Raw genomic sequence first — 26040 nt, forward strand, 5'->3', positions numbered from 1 at the left:
GTGAACTGATGGCCGGTGTTTCTCACTAGAAAAGGTGGCAACCTGAAACCATACTATGCCGTTACTGGGGACAACACACAACTCTTACAACCCCTCTTAACTCGAAAATAATAGTTTTTACCCTTTTCCCCTGGGGTGGTGCTTGATTCTCCATGCCAGATGATGTGGGAGCATTCATAAACAAGCATTGCCGTAGCCAATGGGTCTTGCCTTTGGGACCTTATAAGTGTTTAGCCATGCAACAGTGGATGTTGTTGCACCAAGGATATTGTGCTGGATAACTAAACACTTATAAGGTCCCAAAGGCAAGACCTATTGGCTATGCCAATGCTTGTTATTTCATGCGGCAGACAGCAGCACACAACTGTTGTGTACTGCATTCTTTGAACTGACTGATCTGTAGGTGAGTTTAAATTAGGGATCGGTGTTGAAATGTGGCATGGTTGAGATCGCTGAAGCGGAGGCAGAATGCAGTGTGAGATTCTCACAGTGCCTGTCAGCAGGTCATAGAGGCGAGCAGACTGCAGGCACATCCAATCGGTGACCTTTCTGTAGGCACACGGAGTGACAGTCGCAAACATGCCTATGGTAATAGTGGGAAAATAGGAGATATGTAGATGGAGGATTTAAGAAGGATGTGGGAAGAAAAATGGCAAAAGCATCTTGAGTGAGAGACTGCGGAGGATAGTGGAGAACAAGAGTGCCTGAGCCACCCTGAAAGGCCACAACCCACTGTCCCACAGATCTTAGTAAGGTATAATTCACACTTATATTTGCCTAATTGTAACATTCAGATTTTTCGAAACAAAGTTGTTCTTCCTTTATTTGATGCAGCTAACAAGCATTGACAACACTAATAGGTAGCTTTGTTGTAGATATGCAAGTTTGTTGATGTGTGACCTGTCTGGATGCAATAACAAAACTCAGAAGCATTTAGACACTGGTCAGGCGGCATGCTATGTAATGCACACTATGTTAGTTTACATGTTTTTAAGCCAAAACTCTTGGGAAGGGTTCCTAGCTTGTGTTTCTATGACCACGCCCCATTTGGAGGTTTCTTACGGTAACCAACTTGAACACTGTTTTCCTCCCACTTAAAGCACTTGGGGGCGATATACCCACAGCCCTTCTAAGAGAGACCCAGTTACAACCCTTCTAAGAAGACTAAAGTTACCCACAGCCCTACCGGGAGAGACTCAGAGTTAGTCCTTCTAAAAGTGACACGAGTTACTTACAGTCCTCCTAAGTGGGACACAGAGTTACCCATAGCCCTTCTGGGAGGGACACACCCCATGTGCCAACCCCCTTTTGTGGGAACCCAATCGGCAGTCCTTTTGAGGGGATACGGCTGCCCGGGCTACAGCCTTTCAGGAAGAGTCACCACTGACCCACGACCGAGACGAGGCAGAGGGGTGGGCTCGATTCTTTGCAGATAAGTAAGGGCAGACAACTCACTATTGTGTGAAAATGCTGTTTCTGTGCCACTGGCATTTTATGTTGGCCAATTACTGAGCAGGAAATCCGGGTGCTCCCAATACAAATAACTTTGATGTCGATTTACAGCTTACTGGTCAGAAAGTATGAGTGGGGGTGGGGAAGGCAATTTAAAGATATCTGTCTCTTGGGTCGAAGTTGGTGTCCCTAGGACAAATTGTGACGGGCGTGAAAGGTGGGCCGGTTCTTGAGGTGATGGGAGGGCCTAGGCACGGACCGGTAGAGTGGCCACCGTGGGCCAAGATAATGTGTCTGAGCGGGGGTGAGTGGGGTGGTGGTCCCAGTGCAGACTAAAAGGACCTCCTGGTTTGTCAAGTGTCACGTGTTTTGTGTAACCCCATCTCGGATCACTACGATTCTTGGGTATTGTAGCAGCAAATGACCTCATTGGATTGATGCAGAATTCCCAAGCGAGTGTCTGTGGACTCGCTTGTACCTCAGCCGGAGCCTGGACTATGCGACAGTTCCCGCCCCAGCCCATCAGACCTTTAAGAGGCACCGGCCTAGTCCCCAGTGACTGGGTCCATGATTCACTGGGGGTCTTTTCGTGTCTCTCCGGGCTCCCTTTACCAGCTCATTTACACATTGGCAGAGCGTGGGGCGAGTCATTCGACAGAGCACCCTCTTCTGGCGGGACACCGTGACATCAGTCCTGGGCTGTCGTTTTCCAAATCACTCCATTCCGGGGATTGTAGCTGTTTGCTTCAGTTGAAACAATTACTCCACCATCCCTAATAAGGCAATTTTTAAAAGGAAATCCCAGACCAAAAAACAGTTTCCTGCCGAAGTGGTGTAGAACTTCCTGGCAACCTTGTCTTTGCTGTAAAATGTTAACCCTACAAATACCTAAAAAAATCTTTGAGCATATTTATTTCCATCCTAACAACTCTTGAGTGGCGCCATTGCAACTGTGGGCACAGAACCCTAACATATATAGTGCTGCTCGTTAAAAAAAACAAGTGCACGTGCCTCGCGCTGGCAGCAGTGAGGAGGGGGCTTGCGCGATTCCCTTGCGGGAGCAAGCCAGCGGTACATGTGTTTGTAAGTTAATTACAAACATATGGGGGCCGATTCTGATTCAGGAAACTAATCTGTATGACGATTCGTATCCGTAGCCCTTTCCGTACGAATCGTAAAAATCCGTCCGAATCACTTAGTACGATCTGTAGGGAAAAAAAAGTCTGAATCCATGCGAGCAGTACGGAAATCAAGGGAAAACCCGTACGATACAGGCCCTGAAAGTGAACCGTACGAATCGTAAACATGCTGTATGACCCGACAAGAACGATCCGGACCAGGGAAGGTGAACGCGATTCGTACGGAAAACGTCGCATACGAGTGATTCGTACGGAGAGCCACACAATAACATACGCACAGTACCCCTACAGGGCTCGACAAATCCGAAAAATTGTAATAGTCCTGCAGGTCTAGTACCATGGAAAATCCCCTCGACCTGACTCCAACCCACTTGACCTCCGTCTCTGAAAACGGAGCAAAAGTGACAAGATAACAAGATTTAAAGGCATGTTTATTGCTCATTTCCTTTGTGAGCAATAAAAATGCCTTTAAATCGTGTTATCTTGTCACTTTTGCTCTGTTTTTAAAGACAGAGGACAAAAGTTAGTTTGATTTCCTACTCGCCAGAGAGGGCGAGTAGGACCTAAAAATAGCTCGTCCTCATCCATTCTCCCTCGCAAATGCGAGCGGGCGAGTGGATTTGTCGAGCCCTGCCTATGCACCGTACCCCTATGCTCCGTACCCCCTAGAATCATGGGGTGTGTACGCAACGTACCCCTAGGCACCGTACCCCTAGGCACCGTACCCCTAGGCACCGTACCCATGCAGTCATGGGGGGTCCGTTTTGTAAACAGTTAGAGTCGAAATCTGCTTTTCTGAACGTTTTGAGCTCCAGTAGAAAAAGAGTCATACGGAGTGTTGAACAAAATCGTACTTGCTGGGTCGGAAAATGCTGCTTTGATCCGTACGGACGTTGCGTACTGCATGTTCCGAGTAAGATTTGTACGTATTTTCCAGTCGTATGATCTTTCGTACGATTTGTACGGTGATCTGCTTTGGGTCCGAATCGTACTTCATCGTACATACGGGTACGTTTAAGGGTACGATTCATACAGGAAATATGCTCCGTACGGCTATTCGTAGGGGATTTTACCAAATCAGAATCGGCCCCATAGTGTCAAGCTCACTCCCGCAAGGGACTCGCCAAACGTGCACGCGTTGCCATTGAAGGCAATGGAACGCTTGCACGTTTTTGGCCGAAAAAGGGAACCGATGGCTAAAGGTCTCTTTCCTACACAGCACATACGCGCTGTGTAGGCAAGACCTAAAAAAGAGTCTGCCAACACGTGTGTTGCACATTACCCATGTCCTCTGCTGTTAACAACACTAGACACACTTTACATCTCTTGTTATTTCAGCACTGAGACTAGGGCTGCCACCTGGACACTTTTTTATAACAGCATGACCAGCATTTTAATGTCCTTGCCAATACAAAATGTAGGAAAACTACTTACAAACTGTCTTTTTTACTTATCAGTACATACTTTATTGAGTAAATATCAAAAGATTTTACAGTTCTAATTAAGACTCAGTTCTAGGACTTTGCAGAATGTTAAAACATGAAGAGATTGCTGGTATTTTTCTCAGTGAAGCGGTGGTAACACTGGATGAGACCAAAACACATAATTTGTTTAGTGTACCTCAAATAAATCTTGCAGCACCGCTCATATATCAGCACACAGGCCATGTACGCACCTCAAACCAAACCTACCACAACCAACAACCTGCCAATATCTGGATCAGGGAGAGCTCTAATAATGTCACTCAATCCTGACCTCTGGTACAAATGCAATTCTGACAACAGGACCCACAGATAGTGCTGTCAATGCACACCAACATCTGGCTGCATGGAATTGTTTTCAGGATTGTCACTCAGGGTTGAAATCTCTGAGTGACAGTGGGAAAACAAAACAACACTGACAGGTGACCATCATACTCGCTCCCTCATCTATGCTGAAGGCAGTGGCATAATGGACACCCCTGTCGTCCCCACATTGTGGGGAGTTGTCCTCGATACAATAAGGGGGACCCTTTCAGCTTGTCAGCTCAAGTGTATAGGTTCTGCCGGGACATCCTCACCATCCGTTGCAGGGGAGGGGGGAGGCTACGGTTTACATACGCCACTGGCATAAGGAGTCCTGCAGTGGAGGCACATGGCTTGTCAGCAATACAATAAATTGTGGCTTCATGGCACTAAGCTAACAGCCCGCGTGGCAGAAAGAATGTTCCCACAACAGCACAGGGCTAATTTTATTGTGTTTAAAAAACAGATCCCACCAGCTTCCCACGTAGCAAAACTGAAAAAGGTTTTAAAAAGTTATGTGAGGATGCCGACGGGCATTTTGAAACTTTTCAAAACCTTCAGTCCTTCCGCAGTTTGGAGGAATGTTATTCAAAGAAGGAACAGCCACTGGGGAATATGTACAAGGAAATGGCGCAGCACAGCGCTGAAAAAATGTTGCAGCACCGCCCCATTTCCAAAATGCAGGGATGCACTGTATTTACAAGAATACTGTGCACCCTTGTGTTTTTCCTAGTGCTGTAAAAAGCTGGCCAGCGCCAACACAGACACCCATGTGCCATAGTGCAAGGATGTCTGCGTTACAGGAATGAATGTTTATGTGAGTGCCCCTTCCTGCAAATAAACAATCATTAGAAGTAGCAAATCACCATTATTTAATTATTGTTTTTGTACAAAAAGGGACACCTTTCATGCACAAAAACAATCATTAATGGCGCTTTGCTCTTTGTATGTGTGCTAAAAATGCAGCACACATAGAAAAATCAAAAAAGAGGAAAAAAAAAATATTTCTCCTTGTTGCACGAATTTAAGGCCTCCTTTTGCATGGTGTTAGTTTGTGGTGCATCCTCAGATTTACAGATCCTTGTAAAACTGGGGCTGCGCGAAAAAGCAATGGGTGTTTCGGTGGAACGACCACACCAACATCCATTGTATTCCCCTTTCACGCAGATACCCGAGTCATAAGGCACCATATGTACAAAGTGGACTTCAGGCACAAAATGTGACTTAAGCCCACTTTGTAAATATGGAGCAGAGCGTTGTGCCACCAAAACGTAGGTTAAAGGGATGTTCCTGTGGTGCAGTCTCCTTGTTGCTCCACTGTTTTCTTGTATCATGCAACAAAGTTGCATGGCTTCAGGCTGGGCTTTGTAATCTTAGTTGTGACCCATTAATATTTAATGATCTATCAAAACTATAGTCTGTATCGGGGTCTTGAGTGAGGCCAGATAAATTAATACTAACTATTTTCACTATGATAGATAATGATACCAGTACTGTTTGATTATTGAGCACCGAAACATCATTCTACAAAAACATCATAAGTATTGACTACCAAAATATTGTGAACGCAGGCCATATATATATAGATAAGTACTGATTTAAGAACTGTTCATTTATCTACATTTTTCTGCCTTCACAATATTTCGGTAGCCAATATTCGGGGTATGATATTTTTGCAGAATGATATTTAAACTTGATATTCTAGCGATATATTATAATATACAATGCAGGTAAGAGCGGTGGGGTTGGGTGCGGGTGAGTTGACAGACGAGGAGGAAAAATACAATTAAAAAAAGAAAAACACTTACCTTACGCTCGCTGGATTGCTGACTAGGCGATACGGCGAGTGCAAGGTAAGTAAGTGGGTTTCCTTTTTTAGATTTTATTTTCCCTCGTCGTCATCTATCGACTTCCCCGTACTCCGCCATACCACCAAACCACTCTTTCCTGCATGGGCCACGCCTGATACCACTGAGGATGTATACCTGAGCTTGTATCATACTCACATGCAGCACAGTGGAGTTTGTTGCTCTTATTGGTCGTCTGTGCCAGCATACCACCCACACACACACACTACAGTGCGGCAAGGAGCAGACATCATTTTCTGAATCATTATTATGTACACCCAGAGCAGTGCACAGAAAAGCAGTCACCCCTCCTCTGAGCAGATATTGCTCCCATACTTAACGCAGAAGCTGCCTGTGTCTCTCTGAGTCAGCGTCTTACTCAAATGCAGAATATTGCACTGCTCTTCATGCCATGAGTCATGCAATCAAATAGTACAGTGCAGCAAAGAGTTGCCATATTACTCTGTGTCCATATCACATCCACAAACAGCACAGTACAATAGGAAGTGTGTGTGGCTGTCTATGCTAGGATCATACCAGCAAAAGAGCTTAGTGAAGAAAGGAGCTGCCACTTTTCTACAGAGCCTCAAAAACCCATACACCTCATAGTGAAACAAGTTCCTTTGATACATCCATACACAACACAGCACAGCCATTATCTATCAATATTGCTCAGAGCCGGTGTTACCCCCACACCCAGAACAGTGCCGCATGAACTGCTACTGTTCCTCTACACCAGTATAAGACCAACGATTAATATGAGCTGGTGGTTGCTGGGTGAGTCTCATTGGCACTCATTTTTTGAGACCACCACCTATTTTTCCTCGTCAAATATTTCCAGAGAGTAGAAAAGGGAAAAACACACAAAGAATCATAGAAAGAAAGACTGAAAAACTGCCACCAAGGGAGAAAGCAGGATCCTACAAAAGTGATATAAAGAGGCAAGGAGTGTCTGGCATTGGATTTAAGAGACCTGGGGTGGATTTAGGACTTCACAGCCTTGCATGCTGACATTTAATAACCCTGGCCATGGGCATCTGAGAAGTGCTTGCACGCTGGCACCTATTATTCAACAAAGTAGGCACTGTATCAGACGAACACAGTATACAGTCCAGTGAGATACTCATCATTTTTTGTGAATTGTTATCATACACAACACACTGTGGCAAGGAGCTGTGACTGCTGCTCTGAGCCATTTAAGACACAGAAAAGTGGACCTCTGAGCTGTCGATGTTCATCGGAGCCAGCGTCACACAAGACACTGAGCTGTCACTGTTAATCTGAGCCTGCATCACACACAACACAGCAAAGCAGCTATTACTGTTTATCTGAGCTGTTTCTGTTCATCGAAGATGTCATCACACATAACACAGTGCTGCTAGGAGCTAGCAAATTTAATCTGAGACACTATCAGGGGTGGCAACTCGGCTATGGTGGAGGAGCGTCGCCTCACTGCTGAAATGCAGCAGACAGAAGAAAAAGAAAATGACAATAAAGCTAATTTATTGTCATTTTACTTTTAATTCCAGTCTGCCGTGTCTAGGGCATGGCGGGGCAATATTGCAGTGTCACACAGCAGAGGAAGGAGGAGTGGTAGCCACTGAAAGTGCGCATGTCGGTTTGGCCGGCTGTCCACGATTGGCCAAATCAACATGCGCACTTGGATATCTCCAGACTGTTCCCTGGAGATATCCTAGGGGCACAGGCTCCCAGTCCCTGCGGGAGTGTATAACCGGACCACACCGATCTGCCCAATCCAAGCACTTCTTTCATGCTGGGAGTAGTAGCATGAGAGAAGCGCTGGCATTGTGTGCAGTCCAAGAGCCTGTGCTCCTGGGGATTGCAGTGCCGGGACTAAAGCAGTGGAGCAGCGAGGCATGGAGCTGGAGCAGAAGATCATGGAGGCTGGCAGGAAAGGGAAGTTTATATTTTTATTATTACTTTTCTTTTACTGCCCTCTCCGCCCCCTCCACCCCACCTCAGATTGGCAGCAGCCATCGCTGGTCACTATCACTCAGAACAGTGGGCAGAAAGTAACTGCTGCTGGTCTTTTTAGCTAGCATCACAGAGAACCCATTGCTCCAAGGAGTTGGCACAGCTCCTCTGATCCAGGCATTGACCCACTTACTATGCTACATGCTAAGATTTGTCTCTGTTCACCTGAGCTGATATCACACAAAACAAATTGCAGCAAGCAGCTCCCTCTGTCCCTCTGAGCCACTATGACATGTAGCACCATGCAGCAGTGGGCTCTCTCTGTTCTTCTACGTCAGGATGACACTCAAAACAGTGCAGAAAAGAGAAGTCTCTGTTCTTATCAGCCAGTATCACAACCAAACATAGCACAGTGCATTAAGTATTTCAAACTGCTTATCAGAGATAGCTTCTCACACATGGGACAATACCTGATGCCTCGGGAAAAGCGGCTCCTCAGATTCTGGTCTCTACAGAGAGTTAAAAAGTAACAAGTACACCAATTTAGAAAGATTGCATAAGGTTTAAATGGTAGTACTGTAATCATTCAAAAGACTTGGCCAGTAAAGCTAGACCTCAGATTTCCTCATGAAGGGTCATCACTGTTTAACATTGCAAGCAGTTTGGCAAAACGTTAGAACCCAATTCTGTTACGTAAAAACAACAAGAGCACTCCGTTCTACATGACAAGATTCTAGTTTGTGTTTTTAAGGTTAACATATTCTGTAGCAGACGCATTACATATTTTAGCTATCTGATCAGCCCTGCAAAAGGAGGCAATGTTTTTCTCTAGGTAACTTGGACAAAACATACATCCAAGCCAGGATGACCAAGAAACCCCTGTGCACTAACTTCTGAACTTCTGAACCAATTACTGGGAACCTGGCTACAGACATTTCCCTTTCTGATCAACTAAATCAGAATAAGTTTAGAGACTCCCAACCATCTGAGACCTTGCATGTACTTTGCACACACTGTAACAAACAAATTCAAAAGCCAAGACAAATTACATTGCACAGCAAATGCAAAGCAAATGCAGAGTACCAAAAAAGTCAAGAACCCTGTTACACTTTATAGTGTGAGCAACTTCCTCCTACTCATTCTGGATTCTCGAATTGTAAAATGGCCAAAGAGATTCAAAGTTTTATTCCTGAAGACATTTATCTGAGACATTTACTTCTCAACCCATCAACTAATTAGGCAAACCAGCTATTGTGTCTGATCAGTCCTACAAAAGGAGGCAATGTTTTTCTCTAGGTAACTTGGACAAAACATACATCCAAGCCAGGTTGACCAAGAAACCCATGTGCACTAACTTCTGAACTCCTGAACCAATTACTGGGAACCTGGCTACAGACATTTCCCTTTCTGATCATCTAAATCAGAATAAGTTTAGAGACTCCCAGCCATCTGAGACCTTGCATGTACTTCGCACACACTGTAACAAACAAATTCAAAAGCCAAGCCAAATTACATTGCACAGCAAATGCAAAGCAAATGCAAAGCAAATGCAAAGTACCAAAAGTCAAGAGCCCTGTTACACTTTATAGTGTGAGCAACTTCCTCTTACTCATTCTGGATTCTCGAATTGTAAAATGGCCAAAGAGATTCAAAGTTTTATTCCTGAAGACATTTATCTGAGCAATTTACTTCTCAACCCATCAACTAATTTGGCAAACCAGCTATTGTGTCTGGGACAAACTGTGTCCAAATATTAAGAAACTGAGATTGCAATCACATGACATAGACTGCTTCCAAATCATGGCCTGCAGTACATCGTTTTCATAAACATCTTCTAATCAACCATCATTTACTCCACCACATTTAATTAAAGGAAAGTAATCCTGTTTGTTAAAATAATGAAAATTCACCATTACAAATCTCTCTGTCACAGGCAAAATCTATTAAAAGGGCAGTATCCACTGGAATTCAGGAACAGATTACCACAGACAGTGTCCTTGGCACCAATTGATCTGGATTGTGTCCCGAACATGCCTTTCAGCACTGCAATCATGCAACTCATGCCCCTCATGAGCAAGAATTACATTTTTTATACTGGCCAAGTTTTTTGGCATCTTACAACACTGTTGAAAGGATTTGGGAATGTTCCTATGATCCAGGCATAGATTCAGTTACTATGCTACATACTAGGATCTGTAACTGTTCTTCTGAGCTCGTGTCATACAAAACAAATTGCAGTGAACAGCTGCCACTCTTCCTCTAAGCCAATATGACACACAGCACAATACAGCAGGCATCCACAGATTTACAATCTGCTCTTCTCACACAGGGGACTATACCTGATCCATAGGGCACAGCAACTTCTCCAATCCTGGACTCTACAGAGAGATGAAAAGGAACAAGAACATACATTTTGAAAGATTGCATAAGGTTTACATTTTCATATCGTAATCCTTCAAATGATTTGACCAGTAAAGGTAGACCTCTGTTTTCCTCTTGAAGGGCCATCCACTTTTAATATTGCAAGCAGTTGTGCAGAGCATTAAAATCCTTTTCCTGTATGCAAACATTTGAAAGAGTGCTTAGACCTTCATGGCAAGATTTTAGTTTGTGTTTTTTAGGTTATCAGAATATTCTGTAGCAAACACATTAAATCTTTGAGCTATCTGATCGGTCCTTCAAAAAGAGGCAACGTTTTCCTCTATGTAACTTAGACAAAGCATACATACCAACCAGGATGATCAAATGGAAGACTTGACTTGACTGTACATTGACTTCCAATGCAATCTCCAAAAATCACTCAACACATTCTACCTCCACCCTTAATAAAAGGACACAGCATGAACATGAAGTTTGTAAAGCCGAGCCCTTCACCTACAATGCTTTTGTAATTCTATGCACTGACTTCTGACCCTTGCTGTTTAGTATAAAAAAGCAAAAGCCACCAATTACTGGGAATCTGGCTTCAGACATTTTCCTTTCTGATCACCTATATCAGAATAAGTTTGGAGACAAAAACTCACGACCATCTTGGAGACCTTGCTTCTGGTTCACACATACTATAACAAACAAATGCAAAAGAGAAATCAAACTACATCGAACAGCAAATGCACTTTAAAAAGTGAGCAACTTCCTTCTTTCATTGTAATTGATCCTTGTAATAGTCCTTGGCAATACTCTATTTTGATTTTGTCCCCAATGTGCCTTTTAACATTGCTATCATACAACTCATGCCCCTCATCCAGAAGAATGACATTGTTTATCTGCGCCAATGTTTTTGGCATTATACAAAATAACAGGTCATCAACGTCTACAACAAGGCCATTAACTGGTAGATCCCATTCCTGAAATGACAAACAAGTGTGGCTAAACAGCGTCTTCTCATAAGGTTGAGCAACCTTAAGATGGTGGACATGCATTAGGTAGCTCTGCTGGATAAATCCGGGTTATCCAGAGTATTCCTGCTTCCATCCATATCCTGGACAGCTGCGGCGCCTTGATCTTGTGCCTGATGATGACCATCAACTGATGGTACAGGCCGTTTGCGGGTAGGCCACCTGTGAAACCCCTAGTGACTGTTGCTGCACAAAGCTGGCTTGCTGCTAGCGGTACAGGCCTGCTGGTGTACTGCAATCCAGAAGTTGCTTCGCTGGCCTGTCTGAGGTAACTGCAAGTGGAGTGGGGGGCCTCTGCTGAGATCAGGCTACTGAGGACATGGTCATCCGGTGTGAGCTTCGAGGGGCATGGGGAACCTAGTTTGGGCCCGGTCCCTGCTGGCATGCCGCTGGCTTAGCTGCGACTGTGTTGCTGCCACTGCCTGATGGGCTGCGCTGACTTGGGCCCTCCCATTTGGAATTGAGTAAAAAGCTCTGCTCTGTCGGTGCGGTTGCCCAGATGCTGCTTCCCTGGGAGCCGGAGGAGTGGAGGAGAACACATCTGGTCTGGTGGTTGGACCTGGGGCATGCTCCCGGGCATGGCGTATATGATGCCCCTCCCACCTTCGGTCCTCGCATCAACGACTATTGCGGGTGCATGGAACATGCTGCTGCCGAACGGTCAGCGGCCCTGGACTGAAGCATCCAAGCGTACTGATGGTGCACAGCCCCCTCAGTGCAGCCTCCATACCCCACTGGGGACCCAGACAGGCGGAGGAGCCAGAAACATACCGCTGTTGCCTTCCCCACATGGCATGGGAAGCTGCAGCTGCATCATCCACTTGTGGTAGATACGGGGGGTTGAGGCGCTGCACCCTTTAGGCACATGCAACTGGCCCATGTGCCAAACTGGGCCCTGAATGTTGGGACAAACACTGACGCAACAACCTCACTGACCCTCTTGCCCTAACCAGGGACTCTGCCTGCTTACCCAAGCCAAAGAGCAATAGCTGCAAGTGCACTCTTTGCTGTGGAGTGGGGACATTTTACAAAGCTCGCTAGACTGAAGTGACTAATCTGACTTGCCAATAAACTCTCTGTGCTCCAAGCCAACATGCAGTGGCACCAGTGCTCGATCTGTGCTGGTGACTGCAGCAAGCCCCAAGGAGGCCCAGTTGGGGCCACCTGCGCCTGGATAGGAGGCCTTGGCTGCTCGTGCTGCAGCACTTCAGCGGACTTCCAAGGCACTACGAAGCAGGCCCACCGCATGTGCTTTCTGCCCCTTGATTGTGCACTGGACCCAGGGGACATCCCCTCTTGATAAGCTGCCTCTGAACGAGTGCCATCAACCCACCCACAAAGATGTCTGGCGGGGTGTTGCAATTTTCTGCCACACCGTAACTGTAGGTGCCCGTGATCACCCCTGGTCACTACAAGAGAAGTTGGATATGGTACAGCATGCAGTGGAAAGGACCCGCACAACACTGTGAACATTCGTGTCTCCTTAAAAAGCAAGAGCAATAGCATAGCAATGGACTTTAATCTGCTGCACACATCATCGTAAACTAGCAGACAAACTGCGCACGGCAGAGTGAACCATTGCTGAACTCCAGTTGGCATTCAAAGAACTGGTATCCTAAGTCCAGCTGCTGACGGATTTTGTCCACCACTTGAGGACAGGGCTGAAGATGCATAGGGCCTCTCACACAGAAATAAAGTGCGCATGGTGGGTCTCTTGGAAAGCATCAAAGGATGTAACCCTGTTAACGATTTGGGCAACTGGCTGTGAAACCTGCTTCTGCCTGATTCCCTCATGCAGTTCTTCTCAGTAGAATGTATGCACTGCATCCTGACAAGGAGGCCTACATCTGGGTCCAGCCCCAGTCAAATGCTAATTCGCTAACTCCATTATCGTGACAGGGACATCATCCGACATGAAACCAGGAAACTTGACCAAATTGTGGTTGATAACGCCCGCATAGTGCATTTCCGGAACTACACAGTAACAGTGCAACAGCGCAGAGCCTCCTTCCTAGCTGTCAAATGCTACGTGAACTAATCCTGAAATATTTGGTGCTCTTCCCGGTGAGAATACGTGTTGTAATAGATGGCAAAGCAAGCTTTTTTAACTCACTAGAAGATGCTTGGGAATGGCTGTAGGCCTCAGGACTCACGTCGCCCTGTCAAGCCGCTGGAGCAGAGCCTGGCACTGGGGGACAGCGAGCAATGAGACAGCCTCCTAGGATTGTGGCAGTCCCGGAACAGGTTTTACAGGAAAGAAGACATGCCCTCCATTCTGTAGTCATTAGAGATAATAGGGTAACCCAGTAACCCTCAGAACCTGAGTAAGTATGCTAAAGAAAAACAATGGTTCTCTCGGGAAGATCAACTAATTTGCACCAGGTACTTGAATACATTAACCCCTTCGGGGCTAATGAGGAGCTGGGCTCGTCATGGCGCTTACCTGTCGTGCGCTGATGACAAGGCCAGCTCGTCATCAGCCCCACCCTCGGGGGAAGCGCTGGCGCTCCCCCCGTGGGTCTCTGATCTTCGTTGTTTTGCTGGGGGCCGCAGCGGAAGAGCTTCCGCTGCCGCCCCCGCGGGAATCCCTGATGACGTCAGCGCGCACAGCGCGCGCTGACATCATCAGGGATTCCCAGCGCTCGGGAAACCATTTGCTTCCTGCGCGCTGGCAAAGAAGGTAGGTTTATCGTGTCTGGCGGGGGTTTGGGGCAGCGAAGAGGCATCAGGGGAGAGGAAAGAGATTTTCCTCTCCCCTGATGTCTCTTTGCAGGGCATTTCTGCCTCCCGATCGCGCACAGCGTCGCGATTGTGCGGCGGAAATGCCCCCACTAGCACCAGGGATGTAATTTTAGATTATAGGAAGCGACCCCTTGGGCAAGGGTCGCTTCCAGGCGGCCTGTAATTATGTTTTCGTTTTTCTGCCTCCCCTGGGGGCAAATCGGCCAGTTTTTTCGGCCGTTTTGCCCCCAGGGGGGGCAGAAATTCCCCACTAGCACCAGGGTTGTTTTTTGGAGCCAAGATGGCGCCCATGGTTTTTGTTTACGTTTTTCTGTCCCCCCTGGGGGCAAATCGGCCCGTTTTGTTTTTGCTGTTTTGCCCCCAGGGGGGACAGAAAATGCCCACTAGCACCAGGGATTTTGTTTTTAGCTTTTAGGAAGCGACCCCTTGGGCAAGGGTCGCTTCCAGGTGGCCTCATATTTAACTGTTTGTTTTTCTGCCCCCCCCTTCGGGCAAATCGGCCTGTTTTTCGGCCGTTTTGCCCCCGGGGGGGGGGCAGAAATTTCCCACTAGCACCAGGGATTTTTGTTGGGGCAATGTGTTTGTTTTGGGAAGCGACCCCTTGGGTAAGGGTCGCTTCCAGGTGGCCATGATTGTGTTTTTGTTTTTCTGTCCACCCTGGGGGCAAATCGGCCCGTTTGTTTTGCCGTTTTGCCCCCGGGGGGGGGGGGGGGGGGGGGGGGGGGGCAGAAAATGCCCACTAGCACCAGGGAATTTAAAGCGAGTTTTTAGGAAGCGACCCCTTGGGCAAGGAGTAGTGCTTGGCTGGCGGTGTGTGTGGAGTGGCGCTTGGCTTGCAGTGTGCGTGGAGTGGTGTTTGGCTGGCGGTGTGTGTGGAGTGGCGCTTGGCTGGATGGTGTGCGTGCAGTGGTACTTGGCTGTCTGTGCACGGAGTGCTGCTTTGCTGGCGGTGTGTGTGGAGTGGTACTTGGCTGTCGGTGTGCGCTGAGTGGTGTTTGTCTGGCGGTGTGCGTGGAGGAGTACTTGGCTATCTATGCACGGAGTGGTGCTTGGCTGGCGGTGTGTGTGGAGTGGCGCTTGGCTGATGGTGTGTGTGGAGTGGTACTTGGCTGTCTGTGCACGGAGTGGTGCTTGGCTGGTGGTGTTTGTGGAGTGGCGCTTGGCTGGTGGTGTGCGTGGAGTGCTACTTTGCTGTCTGTGCACGGAGTGGTGCTTGGCTGGCGGTGTGTGTGGAGTGGCGCTTGGCTGGTGGCGTGCGTGGAGTGCTACTTTGCTGTCTGTGCACGGAGTGCTGCTTGGCTGGCGGTGTGTGTGGAGTGGCGCTTGGCTGGTGGTGTGCGTGGAGTGGTATGTCTGTGCACGAAGTGGTGTTTGGATGGTGGTGTGTGGAGTGGTGTTTGGCTGGCGGTGTGTGGGGAGTGGTACTTGGCTGGATGGTGTGCGTGGAGCGGTGCTTGGCTGGCGGTGAGTGGCGCTTGGCTTGCGGTGTGCGTGGAGTGGTGCTTGGCTGGCGGTGTGTGTGGAGTGGTACTTGGCTGTCGGTGTGCGCTGAGTGGTGTTTGGCTGGCGGTGTGCGTGGAGGGGTACTTGGCTATCTATGCACGGAGTGGTGCTTGGCTGGCGGTGTGTGTGGAGTGGCGCTTGGCTGGTGGTGTGTGTGGCGTGGTACTTTGCTGTCTGTGCACGGAGTGCTGCTTGGCTGGTGGTGTGTGTGGAGTGGCGCTTGGCTGGTGGTGTGCGTGGAGTGCTACTTTGCTGTCTGTGGACGGAGTGGTGCTTGGCTGGCGGTGTGTGTGGAGTGGCGCTTGGCTGGATGGTGTGCGTGGAGTGGTACTTGGCTGTCGGTGTGCGCTGAGTAGTGTTTGGCTGGCGGTGTGCATGGTCTGGTGCTTGGATGGTGGTGTGGGTGGACTGGCACTCGGCTGGCGGTGTGTGAGTAGTTACTTTCTGTTGGTCACTACACACACTGCTAGTTGAGTGACACTCTACGCAGTCCATCATTTTCTGTAGTTGCTGTGTCAGATATGTGGGCGTGTGAAAGTGATGGGCCCTTGAATGGCGCTGGCGGTGTAAATGTTTTGTATGTGCCACACGTACAAAAGGTGTATGAATGTCCTTACTGCCCCTGTGTGATGGGGGTACTGGTAGGAGCAAAAGACTGACTGGCACCAAAGGGGTCAGGCGGAAAAAAAAATTCAAAAAATTAACCAGTGTCTTGATGTTAAACCTCATTTAATCCCAATTGGTCTAAGCCCTATTTGATGGCCCATCTGGCCGAATTTAAAATTGGGGGGCAAATTTGTGTGTTGTTGTTTTAATTGTTATATTGTTTGTGAAATGTGGTAGTAATTTTTTTTTCTTCTCTATTTTTGTTTTGTTCCAGGCTTTTGCTGTTTGGATTGTTGTAGGTTGCGTGTCTGTTTGCAGCTTGTGTAGTTGCTTGTGCTTGGTAAGTGAATGTATTTTGTACTACTTTCCCTTGATGTTTGTCTTTTTCAAAAAGGTTGTACTTCTAGCAGTTTGTGTGGCTCTGTGTTTTTTTCTTCTTTTTTTTTCTGCATTAGTTTTCGATGTTCACTTTGTTTTCTAATCTGTCATTTCTTTTTTTCTTTCTAGTGGGATATCATTTCTTTTTGCTGTGTCTCAACAGTGTAGGCTATATTTGGTAAGAGTGAAATTGTTTTGGATTGTATTTATCTTTTTGTGAAAGCCTTACCTTGTTTACTTCTTACTTTGCACAGTGTAGGTTGTTGTTCACTTGTGTGTGCAGTCGTCTTGCTTTGTAAGGATAATGGCTAGTCGCAGGATTACTGCTCAGCAGGTTCTTGGTTTGCTTTTTGAGTCTTCCTCTGACCATGGTTCAGAGACTGAGTCCGATTCCCAGGTGGCGGGAGAAGATTCTGGCAGTGAGTTTTCTCTTCGCATGGAATCTTCATCATCGGATGATGAATCTTCTTCTAGTGCTGATGAAGGGCCCATGGTAGAGGAGGACATTGAGGTGCCGGTAGTGGGCCAAGAGGCCGCAAGGTTTCCTTTCTTTTTACGTCGGCAAGAGGCATGTGGGCTGGAGCCTGCGCCCAAAAGGCTTCACATTGCTGTGGTGCGCAAAGAGGCATCTGGTGCTTTTCGTCTTCCTGCTGGTGTAGTGCAGCAAGAGGCATCTGGGGCTGCTTGGTTTCCCGGTGGTGTAGTGCAGCAAGAAGCAGCTCAGGCTGCTGGGCTTCCCGTTGGTGTAGTGCAGGAAGATCCCTCTGGGGATGCTATGTCTTCTGTTGGTTTTGTGCAGCCAGAATCATCTGTGGCTGTTAGGCTTCCCATTGTTGTAGAGCGGCAAGAGGCATCTGGGCCTGCTTGGTTTCCCGGTGGTGTAGTGCAGCAAGAAGCATCTCAGGCTGCTGGGCTTCCCGTTGGTGTAGTGCAGGAAGAGCCCTCTGGGGATGCTATGTCTTCTGTTGGTGTTGTGCAGCCAGAAGTATCTGTGGCTGTTAGGCTTCCCGTTGGTGAACAGCAGCAAGAGGCTTCTGGGCTGCAGGCTGGGGTGGCTGCTCCCCCCGTTGATAGGGATGGCCTCTGGGTTCCCCCTGGCATGGTGCAGCCGGCATTGCCAGAGTTCACTGGTGTTCCTGGGTGTAGAGTGAATACTGAGAATTTTCTGCCAATACATTTTTTTCAGTTGTTTTTTGACGATGTGTTTTTGCAAGAGATTGTTGAGCAAACCAATTTGTATGCAGAACAATTTTTGAGGGCCAACAGTGCCAGCCTTAAGCCCTATTCTAGAGCAATCCGGTGGACTCCCACAAATGTTGAAGAGATGAAGAAGTTTTTGGGATTAACTTTTTTGATGGGCTTGCTAAGGAAGCCATCAATGACTTCAAATTGGTCCACTAGTCCCTTGATGGCAACAGCTATATTTCCAGCAGTCATAAGTCGTGATCGGTATATGCTTCTTCTTCGGATGATGCATTTTGTTGATAATAGTTTAGCGTTGTCACGCGATCACCCTGATTGTGACCGTTTGTTTAAAATTCGGCCAGTCCTTGATCACTTTGTTGATCATTTTTCTGAGATCTTTGTCCCTGGTAAAGAAATTGCAGTGGATGAGTCTTTGCTGTTCTTCAAGGGCCGCTTGGTTTTTAGGCAATACATTCTTAGTAAGAGGGCACGCTATGGAATCAAACTGTATATGCAGTGTGACAGTGAGACTGGATATGTCTACAATTTCAGGGTGTACACTGGTAAGGAGTCCAGCATTAACCCTCCTGGTTGTCCTTCTACTTTTGGAGTGACTGAGAAAATTGTGTGGGAACTAGGTAGAGGATTATTTAACAAAGGCCATCATTTATATGTAGATAACTTCTACACTGGTGTGCGGTTGTTCAAGGAGTTGGCCAAAGTGGGCACTGTTGCTTGTGGCACAATGCGCAGTAACCGTAAAGGTTTCCCAAAGGAACTTGTTTGCAAAAGGCTTGTGCGGGGACAGTCTACGGCATTGCGATGTGGGGAGCTTCTAGCAGTAAAGTTTTTAGACAAGAGAGATGTGTACATGCTGACTACTATCCACGATGACAGTACAGAACCTGTGCCTGTTTGGGGTCAGGGTGCTGAAGTGCGTAAACCTGTGTGCATTTTAGCTTACAATAAGTTCATGGGTGGCGTTGACAGAGTAGATCAGAGGTTGGGACCTTATGCTGCTCTTCGAAAGGCTTACGTTTGGTACAAGAAGTTGGCTATCCATCTGTTCCACTTGGCATCCTTTAATGCTTTCGTTGTGTTCCAGAAGTCTTGTCCTGAGAAGATGTCTTTTGTTAAGTTTCAGGAGTCTATAATAGGCAGCCTTGTACTTGTGGAGCAGGCAAGTGTTCCTAGATTTGGAGTGGTGGAGGAAGTGGCTAGATTGAAAGATCGCCACTTTCCTGAATCTATTCCTTCCACTACCGCAAGAGACTTTCCGACTAGAAGATGCAGAGTCTGTTGGCGAAGAGGCGTGCGGAAGGAGTCTCGTATATACTGTCCTGACTGTCCTTCTAAGCCTGCATTGTGTCTGTCAGCTTGTTTTAAATCCTACCACACGCGAAATAAGTTTTGGGAGTTGTAATGAGCTGTAAAGTGAATTGCTTGTTCTGCATTCTGTAAAAATGTTTTAGTTTGTTTCAAGGATTGGCATTAGGGCAACGTTTTTATTTTAAGAATTTGTGTTAGCTGATTTGTAGGTATTTCCATTTTTTTAGTGTTATTTTTAAAAAAAGAATTCTAAATGTGTTTGTGGTGTGTGCCGGCTGGTGCTTGGCTGGCGGTGTGTGTGGAGTTGCGCTTGGCTGGTGGTGTGCGTGGAGTGGTACTTGGCTGTCTGTGCACAGAGTGGTGCTTGGCTGGCGGTGTGTGTGGAGTGGGATTGGCTGGTGGTGTTCGTGGAGTGGTACTTGGCTGTCTGTGCATGGAGTGGTGTTTGGCTGGTGGTGTGTGTGGAGTGGTGCTTGGCTGGTGGTGTGTGTGGAGTGGTGCTTGGCTGGCGGTGTGTGTGGAGTGGTGCTTGGCTGGCGGTGTGTGTGGAGTGGTGTTTGGCTGGTGGGGTTTGTGGAGAAGTACTTGGCTGTCTGTGCACGGAGTGGTGCTTGGCTGGCGGTGTGTGTGGAGTGGCGCTTGGCTGGTGGTGTTCGTGGAGTGGTACTTGGCTGTCTGTGCATGGAGTGGTGTTTGGCTGGTGGTGTGCGTGGAGCGGTGTTTGGCTGACGGTGTGTGTGGAGTTGTACTTGGCTGGATGGTGTGCGTGGAGTGCTACTTGGCTGTCTATGCACGGAGTGGTGCTTGCTGGCGGTGTGTGTGGAGTGGTGCTTGGCTGGTGGTGTGCGTGGAGCGGTGCTTAGCTGTCTGTGCACGGAGCGGTACTTGGCTGGCGGTGTGTGTGGAGTGGCGCTTGGCTGGTGGTGTGTGTGGAGTGGTACTTGGCTGTCTGTGCACGGAGTTGTGCTTGGCTGTCGGTGTGCGCTGAGTGGTGTTTGGCTGGCGGTGTGCATGGTCGGATAGTGGTGTGGGTGGACTGGCGCTCAGCTGGCGGTGTGTGAGTAGTTACTTTCTGTTGGTCACTACACACACTGCTAGTTGAGTGACACTCCACGCAGTCCATCATTTTGTGTAGTTGCAGTGTCAGAAATGTGGGCGTGTGAAAGTGATGGGCCCTTGAATGGCGCTGTTTGCTGGTGTGAGTGTTGAAATGTGATGGGTCCGCGGCTGGCGGTGTGAATGTTTTGAATGTGTCACACGTACGAATGGTGTATGAATGGCCTGTAAAGAGGTTGGTGCCTTGACGTGGCTTTACAGCTCACGAGCTGTGAGTCAGTGGTTCAGTTAATCATACTTTCAATTATACGCAGTGTATTTCATTTTTTGTGAAATTACTTGTGAATACAATTGTATGTACTGAATCATCACTCACCCTCGTGCCAAATCCAACCAGTATGTGTGTGTGCTTGTGGATTAGATGGCTGTGCAGTAATTTTTTTTTCTCTTTCTGCAGTAGGGTGTACCTTGTCCCTTATTGTGATTGTTGTAATGTGTTGCTTTTCCTTCCAGACGGTGTCAGTGGTCTGGTTTGTATCAGGTATGAAAGGTGCGTGAATGGCCTGTAAAACGGTTGGTGCCTTGTCGTGGCTTTACAGCTCACGAGTTGCGAGTCACTGGTTCGGTTTTTATGCATTTATTTATTAACAGAGCATTTCATTTTTTTGAAATATCATGTAAATAAAATTTTATGTACTGAACCATCACTCGCCCTCGTGCCAAATCCAACCTGTATGTGTGTGTCTTTGAGGAATAGATAGCCGTGCTTGATTCTTTGTCTTTTGAGTAACTTAGTTATGGTGTATATTATTGCTATAAATAACTTTCTAAATTTAGATATTATTGGTAATTCATGGTAGTATATGGTCATGTCTTTCTGGTGAATTCTATTGTTGTTTTTTGTCCACAATCTCTTGCAAACTTGAAATTGTCTGTCACAATTTTCATGCGATATTGTCCCCTGAATCGCACGTTCTCCATCTGAAAACTTAATTCATTCAAAACAATTTGGTTTTGCAATGGGGGTTCCCATGAGTTTTTGGCACGGGGCTTGGCGGGCATCTTTGGAAACTGCCAAACCCAAACAGTTCTGAGAACTAGACACCCGGGGGAGTCCAGGGAGGTATGGCATGCGTGGGTCCCCCAATGTTTTCCTACCCAGAAACCCCTGCAAACCTTAAATTTAGGTTAAAAAACCCACTTTTCCGTACTTTTTTGGGTGGGATCTCGCTGCTGGCACAAATGTCCTACCACCCAGCGTTCCCCTTGTTCTCCCGAGTAAAATGATACCTCACTTGTGTCGGTGGGCCAAAGGCCTGTCACTAAGGTAGGGGGGCTTAATTTGTAAAACTTACATACTACTTTTTTCAAAATTCATTTTTGGCGTGTTCTGCTTTGGGGCACCCACACAAGTGAGGTATCCTTTTACTCGGGAGAAAAAGGGGAACGCAGGGTGGTAGGACATTTTTGCCGGCACGGAGATCCCACGCAAAAAAGTTTGGAAAAGTGATATTTTTACCTAATTTTAAGTATTGCAAGGAGTTCTGGGTAGGAAAACATTGAGGGAACCACGCATGCCATACCTCCCTGGACTCCCCCGGGTGTCTAGTTTTCAGAACTGTTTGGGTTTGGTAGTTTCCAAAGATGGCCACCGAGCCCCGGGCCAAAAACTCAGGTGCCCCCCCCCCAAAATCAAGGTAGTTTTACAATAGGGTATTGTAAATTCACCACCGTACGATTTGAACCGTTTCCTGTTGCAGCCACTATGTCTATCCACACAAGTGAGGTACCATTTTTTTCGGGAGACCTGGGGGAACGCTGGGTGGGTGGAAATTTGTTGATCCACGCAGATTCCAGAACTTTCCACCACAGAGATGTGCGGAAAATGTGTTTTTTTGGTCAAATGTTTAGGTTTGCAAGGGATTCTGGGTAACAAAACCTGGGGGAAGGCAGACGAGTCACCCCATCCTAAATTCCCCTGGGTGTCTAGTTTTCAAAAATGTATAGGTTTGCTAGGTTTCCCTAGGTGCTGGCAGAGCTAGGGCGCAAAAACAAAAGGTAGTCTTTTTGTCCGAAAAGTGCTAGATTTCACTGGGAAATTGAGGTGCGACCATGTTGCGTTTTGCGCTGTTTCATGTCACAGCCACTATGCCTACCCACGCAAGTGAGGTACCATTTTTTTCGGGAGACCTGGGGGAAAGCTGAGTGGGTGGAAATTTGTTGATCCACGCAGATTCCAGAACTTTCCACCACAGAAATGTGCGGAAAATGTGTTTTTTTTGTCAAATTGTTAGGTTTGCAAGGGATTCTGGGTAACAAAACCTGGGGGTAGGCAGACAAGTCACCCCATCCTGAATTCCCCTGGGTGTCTAGTTTTCAAAAATGTATAGGTTTGCTAGGTTTCCCTAGGTGCTGGCAGAGCTAGGGCGCAAAAACAAAAGGTAGTCTTTTTGTCCGAAAAGTGCAAGATTTCACTGGGAAATTGAGGTGCGACCATGTTGCGTTTTGCGCCGTTTCATGTCGCAGCCACTATGCCTACCCACGCAAGTGAGGTACCATTTTTTTCGGGAGACCTGGGGGAACGCTGGGTGGGTGGAAATTTGTTGATCCACGCAGATTCCAGAACTTTCCACCACAAAAATGTGCGGAAAATGTGTTTTTTTGTCAAATGTTTAGGTTTGCAAGGGATTCTGGGTAACAAAACCTGGGGGTAGGCAGACGAGTCACCCCATCCTGAATTCCCCTGGGTGTCTAGTTTTCAAAAATGTATAGGTTTGCTAGGTTTCCCTAGGTGCTGGCAGAGCTAGGGCGCAAAAATGAAAGGTAGTCTTTTTGTCCGAAAAGTGCTAGATTTCACTGGGAAATTGAGGTGCGACCATGTTGCGTTTTGCGCTGTTTCATGTCGCAGCCACTATGCCTACCCACGCAAGTGAGGTACCATTTATTTCGAGAGACCTGGGGGAACGCTGGGTGGGTGGAAATTTGTTGATCCACGCAGATTCCAGAACTTTCCACCACAGAAATATGAGGAAAATGTGTTTTTTTGTCAAATTTTTAGGTTTGCAAGGGATTCTGGGTAACAAAACCTGGGGGTAGGCAGACGAGTCACCCCATCCTGAATTCCCCTGGGTGTCTAGTTTTTAAAAATGTATAGGTTTCCTAGGTTTCCCTAGGTGCTGGCAGAGCTACGGCGCAAAAACAAAAGGTAGTCTTTTTGTCCAAAACTTGCTAGATTTCACTGGGAAATTGAGGTGCGACCATGTTGCGTTTTGCGCTGTTTCGTGTCGCAGCCACTATGCCTACCCACGCAAGTGAGGTACCGTTTTTATCGGGAGACCGGGGGGAACGATGGGTGGGTGGAAATTTGTTGATCCACGCAGATTCCAGAACTTTCCACCACAGAAATGTGAGGAAAATGTGTTTTATGTCAAATTGTTAGCTTTGCAAAGGATTCTGGGTAACAAATCCTGGTGGTAGGCAGTCGAGTCACCCCATCCTGAATTTCCCTGGGTGTCTACTTTTCAAAAATGTATAGGTTTGCTAGGTTTCCCTAGGTGCTGGCAGAGCTAGGGCTCAAAAACAAAAGGTAGTCTCTTTGTCCAAAGAGCGCAAGATTTCACTGGGAAATTGAGGTGCGACCACGTTGCATTTTGCGCCGTTTCCTGTTGCAGGCACAAGGCCGACCCACACAAGTGAGGTACCGTTTTTATCGGGAGACCTGGGGGAACGCTGGGTGGGTGGAAATTTGTTGATCCACGCAGATTCCAGAACTTTCCACCACAGAAATGTGAGGAAAATGTGTTTTTTTGTCAAATTTTTAGGTTTGCAAGGGATTCTGGGTAACAAAACCTGGGGGTAGACAGTCGAGTCACCCCATCCTAAATTTCTCTGGGTGTCTACTTTTCAAAAATGTATAGGTTTGCTAGGTTTCCCTAGGTGCTGGCAGAGCTAGGGCTCAAAAACAAAAGGTAGTCCAAAGAGCGCAAGATTTCACTGGGAAATTGAGGTGCGACCACGTTGCATTTTGCGCCGTTTCCTGTCGCAGGCACAAGGCCGACCCACACAAGTGAGGTACTGTTTTTTTCGGAAGACTTGGGGTAATTCAGATTTGTAAATCAACTGTTATTACCAATTGAGCTTTCATGCATTTCTCCCTTTCAATGAAAGACATTGTGTAAAAAAAAAATCTTTTTGAAAAATGACCAATAATTCTCATGCTAGTATGAGTATTCCCAATTTTGAAAATGTGTAATTATATACTGTTTATGAACTCTATCATTTGTACCCTATTCAGAAATGCATAGGTGTCTTTCATACAGATTTTTCCATGTATACATTTTCCAAGACAAAGTGCTCTATACCCAATAAATGAAAAAATACCATTGCAAGTTGCTGCTCAGTTTTTGGATCTGGGTTCGTCGGGTTCTTGGTGAAAGTACAAGTCCTATATATCCCCACAACCAGGAAGGTCTAACAGATGTAACGGTATATTGCTTTCCAAGAGCTGTCAAAATTAGAAAAAGTTATAGGTGAAAACGTTGAGACAAAAGGCTGTTTTTTTCAACAAATGTTCAATTATTCCAATATTTAACTGTTAGTTTCTATTAAGAGACCTTCATGGATTTACACAAGTGACCCCTTTCTGAATTCAGAATTTTGTCTACTTTTCGAAAATGTACAGCTTTCCAGGATCCATTATTGCTTTTAAACTCATTTCTACCATTAACTGAAAGGAGGTGGAAAGCTCTACAAATAGCAAAAATAGGCTATGTCCCAGAAAAATGCCAAAACTGTGTGAAAAATTTCGGTTCTCTGACAAAAGACTGCCATTCCCTAAAAGCTGAGAAAATGGAGATTTCAGCCCCACAAACCATTTTTGATAACATTTTCAGGGAAAAACCCAGAGGCTTTCATTTGCAGCCTGTTTTCCCATTTTTCTGAAAAAAACAAAAAAATCACTATATTTTGGTTAATTTCTGGGACCCCTCCAAGGGAATCCACAAACCCTTGGCGCCTTTAGAATCCACATGACGTTGGAAGAAAAGGATGCAAATTTGGCGTGGATACCTTATGTGGTCAAAAAGTTACAAGGGCCTAAGCGCGCACTACCCCAAAACGCCCAAAAAAGCCTTAGCACAGGAGGGGAAAAGGCCTAGCAGCGAAGGGGTTAAAGGAAAATATTTCTTAGTCACATAAAAAAATAACACACCGAGAAAGAGCAACTGATTTCTGCAAATAAAAACAATTTCTGTACTTTGTATTTGTATATATGCAAACCAATGAAAAGTGTGTCTGTTCCATAAAACACATTCGGCGAATAAGACAATGGCTATGTGGTATTCGGTAGTAGCAATCAGCTATGCCCGACCTGACACCAGCTCCAATGAAAGATCTGTGCAGTCTTCGAGCAAGGATGTTACTCTACTGTTTGGCCTGCAGACTATGATGCCTTGGCACTATCAGAAGTCACTCCACAGACAGCCAATAGTGTTATTTGACCCACCCCTAACAGCACATTATACTCTCGTAGCAGTCAACTGTCTGACCACAGGACATTACATATTTTAGTTGGCTTGCTGTCCGTCATTCCACTTTTCAATATTCAATCCTAATAATATTACCAGCTCATGCGACACACGCACATACGCTGAACACAATCACCCTTCGACACATCTTAGACTGGTTGGAA

General features: G+C 46.7%; 1 protein-coding gene across 1 annotated transcript in view; it reads right to left on the bottom strand.

Moving 5' to 3' along the window:
- LOC144775812 (uncharacterized) overlaps positions 1 to 26040 on the bottom strand; it is a 75970-nt gene that overhangs the window by 16889 nt on the left and 33041 nt on the right. Inside the window, exons 2-3 of the mRNA XM_078659246.1 lie at positions 10497 to 10535; positions 8628 to 8666 (exon numbers count right to left, since the gene is read on the bottom strand). Of these exons, the coding sequence (XP_078515372.1) occupies positions 8628 to 8666; positions 10497 to 10505 (48 nt within the window). The 5' untranslated portion in view covers positions 10506 to 10535. The remainder of the gene's footprint in view (positions 1 to 8627; positions 8667 to 10496; positions 10536 to 26040) is intronic.

Source organism: Lissotriton helveticus, chromosome 1_1, assembly GCF_964261635.1.
Source record: "Lissotriton helveticus chromosome 1_1, aLisHel1.1, whole genome shotgun sequence".
Lineage (NCBI taxonomy): Eukaryota > Metazoa > Chordata > Amphibia > Caudata > Salamandridae > Lissotriton > Lissotriton helveticus.